Source organism: Candoia aspera, chromosome 2 (assembly GCF_035149785.1).
Source record: "Candoia aspera isolate rCanAsp1 chromosome 2, rCanAsp1.hap2, whole genome shotgun sequence".
Classification (NCBI taxonomy): Eukaryota; Metazoa; Chordata; class Lepidosauria; order Squamata; family Boidae; genus Candoia; species Candoia aspera.
Window position 1 is genome coordinate 196,536,962 of NC_086154.1, and position 15,639 is coordinate 196,552,600.

Below are 15,639 nucleotides of genomic sequence, written 5' to 3' on the forward strand. Positions count from 1 at the left end.
GCTCTGTATTTGGGCAGGAAGACCCATCTTACCTTTTCTCTTGCCATATCTAGTCCTAAGATATCTCAAATACAAGATTTGGGAACATCTACTGATCCAGTTTCTGCTTTAGAACTTTGAGTATCCTTAATTGGTGCAATAGAGATGAATGAGCTAGAGGAATCAATGACAGCATTTTTAAACTGCTCAATAACTGAATTTCTTACTGAAGTGTACAAATAATGACATAACTCACACAAGTAAAAACATAAGCCAAGAAATCAGTACTAAAACCAAGGCAACACCAACAGCAAGAATCAGAACAATGCAGTGTGTAATAAAATCGGAATAAATGGTGACAGAACAAAACTGCCTAAAGATGTACAGTACAAGCACTAAAAGCATTCTTAAACTGCCTTGGAGGATAAAAAGTTCTTCCTGGAGCAGAAGAAAGGCTAGTCCAGTGTTTCTCAACCTCAGCAACTTTAAGACATGTGGACTTCAACTCCCAGAATTCCCTAACCAGCATGCTGTCCACACATCCTAAAGTTGTTGAGATTGAGAAACACTGGACTAGCGTATTGGTGCCAGGCAAGTTTTTCTCGAGAGAAGATACCATTTATGGTGCATATTGCATCTGAAAAAGCTTCTAGATTGTAGTTAGTTACCTAACTTCATTGCATTGGAGGCACCTGGAGCAGTCTCCCTTGAGGAGCATAGAATCTGCATAAGCAAACGGGGAAAGAGATTAGCCTTTTTGTAACCTGGCTCCAGGATGTTTAGAACGTTATGCATTGAAGAAACATTTAGTTGCCAGCACCTACCCAGAAGAGCTCACTGAGGACTGACAGCATTTCTGTGATACAAAGTTTATTTATACTTATGTAAGTGCTGAGTATAATAGTTGAAGTTTGTTCATAGCATTAACATTTCAAGAGATGCTTACTTTTCACTAGATCCCTAGGGACACCCACAGCATCACTGACTGTCTTGCAAGAACCAAAGGCAATTCTTAATGTACTTCTAGGACAAAATTCCTTTCTGCCACGTAGAGCTTCCTTTGACTTTCCCTCTCCCCTTGACTTTTGGGAGGAGAGAAATGTGAGTAATCTCTACCTAGCACTGACCATCACAGTTCCTGTGGTTCATGAGATTATTATAGCTATCAGCTGTCTTCTTAGGCCATTAAAAAACAAGTCTCCTTGTCAGTTGCTCTTTTATTAGATTTTTATATGATGGAAAAGGAGAGGTTTGGAAGTATCTTTTTTAAATGGTAGAACTGGGAAATGATGATGATACCCTAATCAAGGAACTACCAAGGAGAAAACCACACCCACACCAAAACTCACAGGGCAATCTACTGTTTATAAACAGGGAGCAAACCCCACACTCATTCGCACTGAAAGCTGGGTAGTGAAATATCTGCAAGCAAACAATCAAGCTCAGAGAGCACCAAGGACTCTACACTGAGAGGTATGTATAGATGAAACCACAGCCTGGCTGCTTTAAAGCACATTGCAATACATACCATAAACCACAAGCTTGAACTCATCCAAATCCACTGTGTAGCCATTCCATTAGCTTTAGAATACTTCCAAGAGAATTGTCTCTCTGGAACAATCAGTGAAGGCATTATTGCTAATAACAGTTAATGCCTTATTCCAGCAGGCAAAACATTTTTTTTCAGAGGTGTTTGTCCTCATCCCTCTGAAGGGTTTAATTTTCTATAAGGTAGACCAATTACTGCTTCCAACAGAAAGTATATAGCCAGATTCCACCCCTTCCTCCCCCCAAAATGCCCAACGTATTATTGACTTTCTAGAAAGAATTTCCACTTTTGCATGCATCCAATATATGTATGTATGTATGTTGTAAGTATGTATGTATGTATGTACGTATGTATATTCAGCCTGTCACATTCAGAAACAAGATGAAGCAAGGCTGTGTTTTTCACAGCAGTATGATTTGTATCATTCTTTCAGCTCTTGCTTTAACGAAGCAGCAAGGATGCTGTTAAATCAATTTTTTGTTTTAACCAACTAAAATGCATGCTGTTGCTTTTCAATGGAATAGATTTCTTTCAAGTGATGAGAAAATAGAAAGCAATAGAAAATAGTATGATTGAAAGAATGTAGACTTCTTAAATTTTATTAGAAAAAGATGAATCTGTACATACGTAACTAAAACAGTCTGAGTGCCGAAGTTGATGCCACATGGCATGTTTGTGCTTCACTTTTATTTTTAACAGCAGCCACAGGTTGCTGCTGGAATTGGATATGGATTGCAGCTTTGGGGAAGAGGAGGTGTAACCCTTTCCCTCTGCATTTTTTGCTCCAGTTTAAATTTAATCTCTTAAAGCTTTTCCAGAGAGACTGAGAACCAGATGGGCCACTCAGTCCATGTATACACCATTGCCACCCTCTCAAACATCACAAAGAAAGCTTCAATCTCTTTCTCATTTGCAACTGGGGAATCTTACTGTGGTAGGGAACTCTTCAAAGGACACGGATAGCATCTGGGGATGTTCTGCTTCTTCCCCCTCTTGTTCTCTGAACCTTACAGTTTTCATTGATTCCTGAAACTCCTTCCTACAATCCATTCTCTCTTTCTCCACTGGCCTTTGACCTACTCTTTGCATTCTGTCTCCCTGCACCTTCTTTCTTCCTGAACCATTTGTGCAGCAAGTTCTGTTTCTCCCTGGTGTGGTTTCAGCATTTCTTGGAAAACTTTGAGCCCATGGGGACCACATTGCTGAAATTGCACAGAGGAGCTCATCTTCCTCAAGTCAAGAGGCAGCCACTATATACCTGCAGCACTCAAATTATTCAAAGCCAAGTTTGTATGCACAAAGGTAAGCACAACTCCTGTATGGTGCCCAGCTTGTCCCCTTCTCCAATTTTGTACCATTGGAACTTGTGTAATCCAAATTTCTAAGATTGGCCCTTCAAGTTCCAAAATGTGTCTCTAATGCCACCCTGAGACTAGAGACAAGCCAATGAAAGTGGAGGCTAGGGTGTGGGTGGTCATACTCAACTATTGGCTCAGATATCCCTTTTCCCCCTTGGCCTTGCCCCATTAACTATGAGGGATGACTTTCAGTCCACATGGAATCAGGCAGTGGCCACTAAAATCTCATCCCTGGGCTTCTCTCCAGGTCTTCTACTCAGCATGGGATGTGATCAGGCCAAAGCACTCATTAAACAGTGTGCAGCAGACGTGGTGGCACTGCAATTGGGACGCGGTGGCGCTGCAGGTTAAACTGCTGAGCTGCTGAGCTAGCCGATCGGAAGGTCGGCGATTTGAATCCGCGTGATGGGGTGAGCTCCCGTTGCTAGTCCCAGCTCCTGCCAACCTAGCAGTTCGAAAACATGCAAATGTGAGTAGATTAATAGGTACCGCTTTGGCGGGCAGGTAATGGCGTTCCATGTAGTCATGCTGGCCACATGACCACGGAAGTGTCTACAGACAAACGCAGGCTCTTCGGCTTTGAAACGGAGATGAGCACCGCCCCCTAGAGTCGGACACGACTGGACTTAATGTCAAGGGAAACCTTTACCCTTTACCTTTAGCAGACAGAGAGCACCAATTGGATTTAGCCAGGTCCCCAACCTTTCTTGCCAGTGAATCCAGCAGGTGTCCTGCCTCTCCTATGACATATTTAACTAAACTTGAAGTACCTAAACATTGGAGGGACTTTACTCTGGCACGATGCCACGCCCTTCCCTCAGCTGTCCTTGAAGGCTGATACAGGCATATTTCTTACCTGGAGAGACAAGGCCCCTGTGACTCTGGTCACATAGAAACAACAGAGCATGAGCTCCTCCAGTGCCTGGAGTATAGACACTGGTACTAGCCTCATCTTACTGTTACTGTATAAATACCGAGGGCGCTCAGGACAATTATACACCTCCCTGCTGCTGTCAGATACCAACTCTGCTACAAACCCAGTGTTGCTGGGTTCTGCACAGCAGCGCTTAAAAGTTGCCAGATGATGACTGGTGCCATAAATTAAATTTAATGAGCATCTAATTCATCATGCTAGAGCACTGTACTGACAGATATACTAACCTTCATGCTCCCCTACACCCATCTAATGCTCCTGCCCCTCCTTTTAGATTTTTTTTCCTTTTCTTTTAGACTTCTGTGATTATATATATATATATATATATATATATATATATATATGAATGATTTTAATGTATTTTCTATGCTTTGAACTGACATCCTTATGCTAGCCTTTGACCACAAAAAAGATTTGATTGAAAGTTGTTTATCTGCTCATTCCCACCACTGCTGTCACCTTGACATTAGTTCTGCAGATTAATCAGACACAGCATGTAACATCTTAGGTGTGAACCATTCCCATTTTATTTTTCTTAGCAGCATCATCATCATCATCATCATCATCATCATCATCATCTAAAAAGCAGAATTCCAGTAATGCATACGAACAGACCTACAGTCCTTTTGACCCCACCCCTCCTGTGTTGGTCTTCCAAGGGGTTTAGAAGAAAGTAAAGTACTTTATGACCTAATTACTCTACAATTCAGAAATTAGCTGTCTTTGTGCCAGCAGTAATACTGCTTCTGCTAAAATAATGATGTGCACAATTCTAAAACACTATTGCTATTAAATTCCCCAAACAGAATAGTTTCAAAGTTTGGGTCTTCCTTTTTGTGTCTTCGGTTCTTCTTCTCCCTCTAGATATCTGTGTAGGGGAGAAGATCCATTCTGTGGTGTGCTCCTTGCTTGTCAATTCCCATGCTGAAGTCTTTTCAGTGGTCTTGAATCCCCCTGGAACCTGAATATCATTAGCAGCCCAAAACTGCCTGATTCCATCCTTGCTTGCTAGCTGCTGCATCTCCATCTCCTTCTCCTGTCTCCCCATTTCAGCTAAACTCCTCCTCACAGTCTTCTTAGCCCCTTCCAGCTTCCTTCCTCTCCTCTCCTGAAAAGCTCTTCCTGTAGGCAACTCCTTATCTGTTCTTTTCTCAGCTTCTTCCCAGGCTCAGCTTCTTAGCACAAGTACAGTTCATATCTCCGGATGGTCACATAACAGAATGGCTGATGGTGTTTGCCTTCTGTGTTCTGCCACACCACAAGATACTATTTGTTGCAGGGTGCAGGCTGGTTTGTGAGAGGGACAGGTTTTTATACTGCTACTCTTGTACAGATAGTACTCAGTTAATGACCACTCATTAGAAACCATTCAAAGTTATGATGGTGCTGAATGAGTGGTACTTATGACTGGTCCTTGAAGTTGTGGCTGTCCCAGTACCCCCACAGTCACATGATCACAATTCGGGTGCTTGGCAACTGGCTTGCACTTACTACAGTTGCAGAGCCCTACAGTCATGTGATCGCCATTTGCGAACTTCCCCGCTGGCTTCCCATAAGCAAAGTCAATGGGGAAGCCAGCAGGGAAGGTTACAAGTCACTTCTGCTCCTGCCACTTTTTCTCTTGAAGAGCCCCTGGGTGGTAGGGCAATTGTGGGCCCTGGGTGGGCAGGCAGCCCACCTGACCAGCTGCACCCATACTACGCTGCCTACCACCTGGCCTTGCCACACTTGTGCCATGCATTCCCCAGCAGTGCAGCACTCACACCTTGTGGCAGCACCCAGCCCCCCACCCAACCACACTCCGTAGCATTCAGTCACCCACCGGCCTGCTTGCGAGCCACCTAAGGAAAGGCTTGTTGTGACTGGGACTTGCAACTTCCTGCCAGCTTTCCCATTGACTTTGCTTGTTAGAAACCAAAAGGAAATCACAAGTCGCAGTCACGTGAGGGTCCTTGCTTAATGACCCGCAATTCAGGGACTGCTGGGATTGCTGCTGTTAAGTGATGTGGTCATGTGATGTCATGCTTTACAACCACGTTGCTTAGTGATGGACATGTCAGTCCCAATTATCATCTTTAAGTGAGGACTACACATGAAACAAACTGTTACATTTTGTTTATTTTTATAATGTTGTTCCTCCTGAAACAGAGCTGTGAGGTGGGTTGGGCTGAGAGAGAGTGACTGGCCCAAAGTCAGCCAGCTGGCTTTCATGACTAAGGCAAGACTAGAACTCACAGTTTCCTGGTTTTTAGGCCAGCACCTTCACCTTCACCTCTCATCAGACTGGCTGTTTTATAGTTATTTAATATTTAATCCTATTTTCCACTTCAGCTGAATGGTATAAGAAATGGGACTTCCTGTCTTTCTCTCTCTGAAGTCATCCTCACAACCCCCTTCCCATGACAGGAAGATGCCCAAATAACAGGTTTTATAAGCCTTGTCCTCCTGATGTGCTCTTTGCCTCATCCCCTGCCTATCATGGGGAAAGTTTATACCTCTATATACCTGGTTGAGTTAAAGTAACAATATGTCACAGATCACCCAGTTTTCACAGGGTACAGAATATCTGCTTTTTCTCCACAGTGGATGTTGAAGATGACAATGAGGAAGGCAATGCTGCTGAAAGTGAAGAAGGTAACCACACTAAAACTTACTCTGTGGAGAACAACTTCAGCTCTAGAGACAGCCTTTTCTGAACTGGTGCCTTCCATATGTGTTGGGCTAAAGGTGCCATCAACCCCAGTAATTCTGGCTGGGGATAATGGGATTTGTAGCACAATATATTTGGATAGCGTCATGTTTGGGAAGGTTGAAATAGTACCTAACATTTATGGGCGTGTTGGAAGATATGAAATAGTACCTAACATTTACAGGCATGTTGGGCTGGGTTCACACACCTCACTAGGCTAAAATGCAGTCTGTTAACTTGTGAGTCACTGTATCATTGGAAGAGGGCAGAGAATGGTGGCTATATTTTAACCAGTGTATGGATGGATACCAATCAATTCATTCATGGCATGAGATTGTGCTATTAAAATAATAATTTTATCTGGGATGGAGGATAGAAGACAGACAAAGTTCCTTTTGTCCTGACTAAACTGAGTGTTTCTCTCCTCCTTTCTATGAAGAGGAACAGTGTGAGCAAAAGAAAAGAGCATCAAAAAGAGAGAAAAATGAAGCAGAGGAAGAAGATGAGGATGAAGAAGAGACTGCTGCAGAACGCAGAAAAAGATACAGAAGACGTCGGATGAAAGATGGTGGGAATGAAGGCAGTGAATCAGAGGGGGAAGCCTACAAAAACAGGAAGAACAGAGAAAATCAGAAGATTAGGGATGAGTCCAGGGAAGATGGTGAAGATGAAGAGGATGAGGACAAAAGAAGCAAGAACAAGAACAAGGAGATGAAGAAAAAGAAAAAGAAAAATCAAGACAAGAAGAAAAAAGGATCAAGGTACTCTCTTCTTATTTATACCTCTTGGTTGCATTATTATTATCAATAGACTAACAGGTGTTCGTTCTTTATAAAATAATTTGAGACTTTCAGTTAAACAATCATAACTTAGTTTACTGAGTGTGACAAATATATAACCCACATATAGTACTTTGTCCTTATTAGCAGCCTCACTCCTTAGCTAGTTTCTGCTTCTATTTATTCTGGGTTCTTCCTTCTCATATAAGGTGTTGTCTTCTCCTATTTGCCATTTAGGATTGCATTGCGATAGTAGCAAATATATGTAGAATTGTTGAATTCCTGGTGTTCTGCAGATATTTCCTTACCAAGCCAGGAACACCATTAGTACATGGGGAACTCAGGTTTGCTGGCAGTTTATATATGGTAGCTTGTCCTACCAGCCTTGGTTGGGTTATTGTTTCTGTTTATCTGGTTCCTGCTTATCTGGGTGTTGGTTAATAGGCATAATGTGGTAAGGAGGGATGAGCTTAGGACTATTTGCCTCTTTTCTTGACCTTTGGATCACATTTCACTACAATACAAATTAGAAAGGCTTCTGTAGCCCTATGGGCCATACCCACAATATTGAGCGCTCATAAAATGGAGCATTTCCAAAAATAGTCTGAAATTTGCTAAGAGAGATGACATTTAAAGCAGTTAAATATGAGGCACATACTGAAAGATGCTGAGACTTCAGTATCCCAAAGACTAAGTTATTTTTGTAATTCAAATTGTATCAATTCCACATTTCAGCCCTTTGGGCTCTACCCCAATGCCTGGTTATCAGACCTTCAGAGACCCCAACTTTTGGCTGCTGCTTAATGCCAGGTCAGGCTGTAATACCTCCCTCCAGCCCCCCAAAAATCTGGTATATAATTACAGATGAGAGGGCTGACCTGACATGTACCACAAAGACCTGAATATGTGTGGAAGGGTAGTTTCCCTCTGAACATGTGCCTGTCAGTTTGGGTATGGCATCATCCAAGGCTCCAAGCCATGGACAGAGGAATAGCCTACGATCATCTAGAACACTCTAGATGATGTACTTTCACACAGATAACTGGATGTGAGACTCACTTTGTAAAGTTGGGCTGTAGGGATTAATTGGGATTGCTGTGTGTAGCAACTCCCCTGCCTGAGTTGCTCAGTTCTGTGGCTGGGTTAGCAATGGAGTTCTCCAGTTTATAGTCTTGAGGGACTTCAATCTGCCTTCCTTGGGTGCAAATTTGGATGCAGCTCAGGTGTTCATGGCTATCATGGCAACCACAGACCTGAACCAGGTCTCAGAGGCCATGGAGCTGATTGAGGTGTGGTTTGGCTGTGTTATTTGGGATAAGTTTGATCCAGTTAGTCCTGAGGAAGTGGGCAGGGTTCTTGGGGCTGTGAACTCAGCCACCTGTATTAGTCCCATGTCCATCTTGGTTAGCTAAGACTTCCCAGGAAATAACATGTGGCTGGGTCCAGGTGATGGTGAATTCATCCATGAGAGAGGAGGTTCACCTTAAGAAATCTTAGCTGGACCCAACTGCACTGGACAATTTTTGTCTGTTTCCAACCTTCCCTTTTGAGGAAAGGTTGTTGAAAGGGGAGTTATCCAATGTCGATTGGAAACTCCTTTTAAATCCACAGTTAAGAATTGTCAGATCAAAATCTCCACAGTGAAACCAACTTCAGACCCATCGTTTTTCAGGGTCAAGCTGCACTTTGATATGAAATATGCTTTTTTGAGATTGAAGGGGGATTTTCTCCAGCTGAAAAATTACCCCATTGGATAGATTTTCCTCAAGATCATATTGAGGGATGAAAGTGCAAACTATGTCGTAGGCTTGGTTGGATTTTCTACTTTATGAGCTGCCAGATGATGCATTTTACATTTTTTAAAAATCTCTGTCTTAAATGCAAAGATACGTTTCATAACAGGTCTTCTTTGGCCCTATAGGAAAATTCCAACAGATAGGAGCATAAGAGATAAAATAAATGGACATCCATTATGTTCTGAGATATTGTGGCCTTAAAACAACTAACATCTGGGAATCTTAACGGCTCTTTTGATAATAGCTGATAATTTAAAAATGGCTAATAAAGTGTTTCTGTGAGGCCTATAGAAATCTGGTCTTAGAATTAGCTGAGTGACTTTCCCTAACTTTTAGAGAAAAACAATATCATAACTAGTAGTAGTTCTGTGAATTATTTTTGTGTGTGTGTGGAAACCATGTCTGAAAATGACATTTTGAACTCCGAAAGCAAGAATCAGAGGAAAACCTTTAGAAATAGCTTATACCCAAATTAGTTTTGTATTGAAACTAAACACTATTTTAAGTAGAATGGAAAAAGACCTAGATCCATGTACTGATAAGCCCTACAGCCTTGATTCAGAGTGTGCACTGGAAAAAGATGTAACATTTCTCTGGTTAAGTGGGCTTGTTTCAACCCAGACTCCATATAAAGTTTCCTTAGTGTTCAAGAGAATATTGGCATGGTTCTTCTATCAGTTTCAACTAGGTCACTAACTTCAACCTTACATGAAAAAGTCCAGCCTGGCAATAGATGAAGTGGCTGCTTTAAGATTCCATGAGAAGGTAGAAACAGTAGGCACTGACTCTTCCTCCCAGGGTCCCTAACTCTGTTGCCTCACTAGGGGGACAGAATCATGTATACCACACAGTCTGCATTCCAAGTGTGACCTGCTGCTATCAGAGGTGATAGCACAAGGTTGTTCATTACCAAGATTCAAATATGATTCTATTAGTGAGAAAAAGGATACCATTTTGTCCTGGTATGTCTTGGGTTGTTGCCTTCTAGTTTCAGTTTTTTAGGCCCTAGTTGCAATCAGGTGGACTCATGGACTACTGATGCATACATGAAGGGAAGGAAACATGTGGCCTTCCAGAGCTTGATGAACTACAACTTCCAGAGTTCCTGGCCAGCATCTCCAGTGGAGAGGGATGTGGGGAGCTATAGTTCAGCTATATGAGGAAGGACATAGATTTTTCATGGCAGTATTGATATTAGGTGCAGGTTCTTATCAATAGTGACTCCATTTGTTCTCAATGTTAGTAGCTCACCTTTCTTTCTACATTTGTATATGTTGGAAATAATTTTTTTTTCTGAAATGCTCTCTTTTAGTAAAACAACTTTTTTCCTTAGTGTGACTCTAGGATGCTAAGGATGCTTTCCCCAATCTAATTCCCTTTGAGGTGTTGGACTTCAGTTCCCCAAATTCCCAGCCATGAAGGCCATCCAAGTTCAGCATAAAATAGGATGAAGAATAGGATACATTCGCTCTCATGAAGTTCCTTTTTCCTGGGATCTCGCAGATAAGCAACATTGGTCATAGATAACAACTGACTGAGGCACTTCTATTAAAATTCAGCTAAATTGAATTTTAGCAGATATTGGAAAATTGGCTCTCCAGTTAATTTTTCAGGATATTGCTTCATTTTCTTCGAGTCTACATTGCTTGGTTTCTGTTTTGTTACAAGGGAAGTAGCAAATATTGCAAGTGCAGTGTATTTTTAAGAAAAGCAATATGTGATAAATTAATACATTTTATTCTTCCCAACCTTCAGTTTGGTTTCATTATCAGCAATCGACAATCTGCTGACTCAGAATGTACCCATTCTGCCAATGGCACAGTTCTTTTACCACATAATGTAGAAAACTAGTAATGTTAAGCAATATATACTGTGCCTATTTCCAGAAACTCCTCATAAATTTTCAGGAAAGGTCTCATCCTTTTTATATCCCTTTCCTTTGTGTGTTTGTCTCTCTGTGTGTCCCCACAACTCCCCCCCCAAAAAACCCCCAAAAAACCAAAAGCTCAGATACTACTTCTGAAGAGGAACTGACGGAGGAGGAGCTGGCCAAGCTGAAAGAAGCTGTGGAAGAGAAGAAGAAGCTGATTTCCACATTACGAAACAAACCTTGGAACATGAAAAAGAAACTGCAAATCTTGAAGTAGGGTCTTGTTTTATGAAATAATTAACCTAGAGTTTGAATTGTGAATTCCATTTGCTTTTAAATTCTTCCTTCCATAGATCTGTATTACTTCTTTATTCAGTACTCACTGGGGATGATAGAAATTGTAAGATGTAAGATGTAGACTCTCTTTTGAGCCAAACTCACCTCCTAGTGACTTCAAGGGCATGGAGTTTTCTTGGCAAGAGTCTAGACAGCCCTGCTATTTCCTGGAGGTCTCTCATCCAGACATTAACCAGGCCTGACTCTGCTTAGCATCCAAATCTAAAGAAGTTAAGACAGTTGCTACAATTTGCTAAGACCCAAACTGTTACGCCAGACTGCAGAAAAGGTGAGCTTATACCTGCCTTAAATTATGTTCCAATCACATTCTTTATGGTGCTATAACTGAGCTTTGGCATTGTGAAAATCTGATATTTGTAAAGAGATGACTTAAAAAGTTGAAACTGATCAATATTAGTACCACATTTCTCACTTCTGGGATTTGAGCTGATGCCTGAATCCGTCTTGGCCTGTTAATGAAAAGTTGGTCAACCTTCTCAAATCTTCAGCAGTGACCTCTTAAGTTCAGTAATTCATTCCCACTGTGGCAACCTTGAAAAAACCTCAGTACAGGACACCACATGCTTTGGGAGTTGTAACCCTACACCTACAATTAATTATTAACCCAAGGCATTTAAGGACAATTATGCATGGGCTAATGAAACATTGATGTACCTTGTGTTGGTAAGTAGATTAAAGTTTCTTTAATTTAATAAAGCTTTGGGCTAACTAAGAATGTACATTTTAGTCTATCATGTGTTATTTAGAATTTACCCTGCACATTTCCTGTGTTTTTGACACTACCTCATTTCTGACTAAGGTTCCCTGGGTTCTATTTTTCTGGCTTTCCAAATGGTTTTGCAAACAGTTGAGGTGACATTTGGCATTATGTAACATTTTAATGCTATGGGTTGTCCACAGAGCTTCAATTTCAGATGCTACAGGGTGTTCAAGGAGCTTTATATGTGTATAGCTCCATATATATACATGCCATGACATGCCTGTCGGGAACTTTGTGTCAAGCATATTTAACTCTGGAGTCCTTGGTGCTCTCGGAGCAAACCCCACACTCACTTGCACTGATGATGTTACCTAGTTGGGTAATGAAACATCTGCAAGCAAACAACCAAGCTAAGAGAGCACCAAGGACTCCACAGTTCAACCCTGGGCTACATATATTCTCTTCTATTGGAATGTTTAACTTTCCATAAAATCCCTGTGGAATCCACCATTTCAATGTTCTACACTTTTTCTGTGATACTATGTGAGAAGTTAAAAGGGTGGCATTAATGTTCTGCCACCATTTCCAGGTAAGGTGGAGAAAACCCACTTTCTTTCCAATAAAGGGCTGAAATCAAAGTCATATTGTGAACTCACCCATACCAAAGAATATGGAAAAAGTTTGCATGAGTGTGTGTATGCTCGTATGTTGAGGAATGTCTGTGTACATGTCTGTCTGAGTCTGGAGAGAGGTTTGGATGTGTCTGTAGCTGTGTGCATTAATGTCTGTGTGGGTGCATAGGTATAGTCTCTAAAGGCTTCTTTGGGTATCTAATGTGGCCCTTAGGATCCAAAATTTTCCTCACCCTACATTAAAGGATACTTTCCTGGAACATATAAAACTACACAAAAATAGAATTAATAATTCTGTGAATAAAGTCAATGTAATAAAAAAAGTCAGTATTTAGAAGACACCAAAGTAAGCCAAAGTTAAGACCTCTACAGTACTTTAATTTTGATTGCACTTCTGTAGAAGACTTCATTTTGATTGAACATAAAAGCATGGCCATTCTGTTCATTATTAACCTATCTTTTGGGAGATTTTATTTATGCAGCAGAGTTGCTTTTCAATAAATTTTGATAGGTGAGATTCTGTAGTAATGGTTTCTATATCTATATTCTTACTGAGATGTTCTCTGAAGTATCTGTTAAATATATTTCAGCTATCCATGCAAATATTCCATGGGTCCTCTTAATGTGTAGATTGTCAGAAAATATATGTTTGAATGTGGTAGGGGAACAGCTGTTTCTTTTAGGTTGCTATTTTTCGTAGAATACAAAAGTATTTTATTTTCCATTGATCTTCCTGATACAACCTTGCCTATAATTTCACACCTATAGGCTCCTGTATTTTTTTTTTAACTCTCTAGAACTAGTGGGATTCAAAGAAACCTCTACCCCTCCCCAGTTTAATAAGATATACAAAAGTGGGGAGCAGGATTTCACTTCCTGGACATTTTGTCAGAGTTTCTCACACTCAAACCTACACTCATGAACTAGCAGTGAAGAGTCAAGGATGTGTCTTGAAGAGATAGGTTACTGAACGTGCAAGAAACCCTAATAATGAAGACAACTAGCTACTGCAGAATCAAGCAGTCAAACCCTTCCTTTATAACAGCCCCAGGGTTTAAAACTTACATCTCTTTTTCTTGCCCATACAGTATGAGGTAGCAGACTTCTTGCCATTCATTTCTTCGCTTTGGATGTAGAAGCCACCTGCCCCTAGTTCTGGTAATGGTCCTGCATGGCCTTAGGCTCTTTGCTACCAGTCCTGTCTCTTTTATCCCTAACACATACCTTCTGATACCAGTGGACTTGCTGGACACTATCGTGAATAGGTCCCTATAATATTACATTGATCTCCACCTACAACCCTACTCCATCAGAGGCTTTGATTGGCAAAAGTTCTGAAAGCCATACCAGAGTCATAAAAATTGGGCATGTTTCATACAGTGCCAATTGAATGGCCACTAGGAGTCATGATCCTTTTCCTCTCATTCATTCACTGAATGCATTGAGTTAAGCTTAATATATATCCCTGAGTTAAGCTCATTACGTATCCTTGCCAAAGGTCTGGAGAAATATTCTTCAACAGGATTCTTTGCAATCATTTCTCTTCCTAACTGTTAGCTTTTAAAGAATGAAGAAAAACAGGAAAAAACCCTGAAATATAGATTTCAACAAGAAAAAAGTTTTTGCCTTCTTTTATCCAGTTTATATGACAGTGTAAACCAGGGGTATGCAATGTTTTGGGGGCCAAAGGCCACATTTGGCTTTGAATGAGGTGCTAGGAGTTTCATTCTAAAATGTGGGCAGGACCAGGCAACAGAAGTGAGTGAGGTAAGAACAAATTAATTACATACAGGTAGTCCTTGTTTAGCGACTGCCTCATTTAGCAACCATTCATGGTTATGACTGTGATGAAAAAGTAACTTTGCAACCAATCCTGGCATTTACGACCTTTGCAGGTCTGCAAAGCAAAGGAAAGCTGAAGTAAGATCATAAGCCCAGTTGTGGTTTCACTTAGCAACTGCTTTGCTTAACAACTGAATTGCCAGTCCCAATTGTGGTTGCTAAATGAGGACTACTGTACAGTTAATGCAATTATATCCCAGTAGGTGTCAGTATCTAGCCAACCTTGACTGGGCCCAGAAGCTAAGCTGGTCAGGCCTGGTTAGTGTTTAGATTAGAGGTCACAAGAGAATCTTATGTGTGATGTAAGCTAGACTGGGAAGTTGACAAAAACCTCAAACAGCAAACCACTCCAGTATTGTTGCCAAGAAAACTACATAGATCTACACAGGGCCTGAGGGGACCACAAGGCTTATTGACATACTTAAAGTAAATAATAGTAGACTTAGTATTTTGGTAGGTGATACTCACATTTCCATAGAAAGATAAGGTGAACTGGGAAAAACTTTAAAAAATCTATAACGAGTTGAGGTTATTATATCATATCTCATGTTGTGTCTGAAAATGGTGCTGTTTTTCTGGTTTTCCTCTCCATGATCTCTAATACAACTTTTTATGATGTCCTGATTGTTTGTGTTTAATTGACTTGTTCCAGTTTATTGGCTATTGTTAGCAATTAAATGGGGAACTGAAAAGTGTCAGGACATGGGTGAGCTGTCCTAGACACATTACAGATGTGATGGAAGAATGTGAAGCAGAGCTGCCATTTTGGAGGAAAAGAAGTGCTTTGGAAACACATCATTGGATAAAAAAGGCTTGAGTAATTTCTGCTGGTTTCAGCATGTTAACAGATAGGACAATGTTTTTTTCCGGTATATCAATGTATCTCTTTCTTTTAACAACTTGTTTAGAGATGCCCAGCGTTTTGTGGACAAATTTGAAGGGGCTCTCGGTAAAGGCAAAGGGAAGAAGTTTTACGCATATAAAGTGATGATGATGAAAGTAAGCCTCACCTCTCCTTATTTAATCTCTGTGAAGTAGCTCAACTGAAATAGCTTATTTCTCCTTCCTCCCCAGATACCTCTTCTAGACTTAATAGCTTCGTTTTCACTTAGATCACATTCAGCATTTTTTTTAAGAGCAGGATCAGGCAAATA

General features: G+C 40.9%; 1 protein-coding gene and 1 long non-coding RNA gene across 2 annotated transcripts in view; both read left to right on the top strand.

Annotated features, from left to right (window-relative positions):
- Positions 1–15,639, top strand: part of LOC134491405 (uncharacterized) — a 771,213-nt gene that overhangs the window by 676,042 nt on the left and 79,532 nt on the right. The window lies entirely within an intron of this gene.
- TMC1 (transmembrane channel like 1) overlaps positions 1–15,639 on the top strand; it is a 71,519-nt gene that overhangs the window by 21,511 nt on the left and 34,369 nt on the right. Inside the window, exons 3-6 of the mRNA XM_063296648.1 lie at positions 6,404–6,454; positions 6,949–7,270; positions 11,090–11,227; positions 15,394–15,484. Coding sequence (XP_063152718.1) covers positions 6,404–6,454; positions 6,949–7,270; positions 11,090–11,227; positions 15,394–15,484 — 602 coding nt within the window. The remainder of the gene's footprint in view (positions 1–6,403; positions 6,455–6,948; positions 7,271–11,089; positions 11,228–15,393; positions 15,485–15,639) is intronic.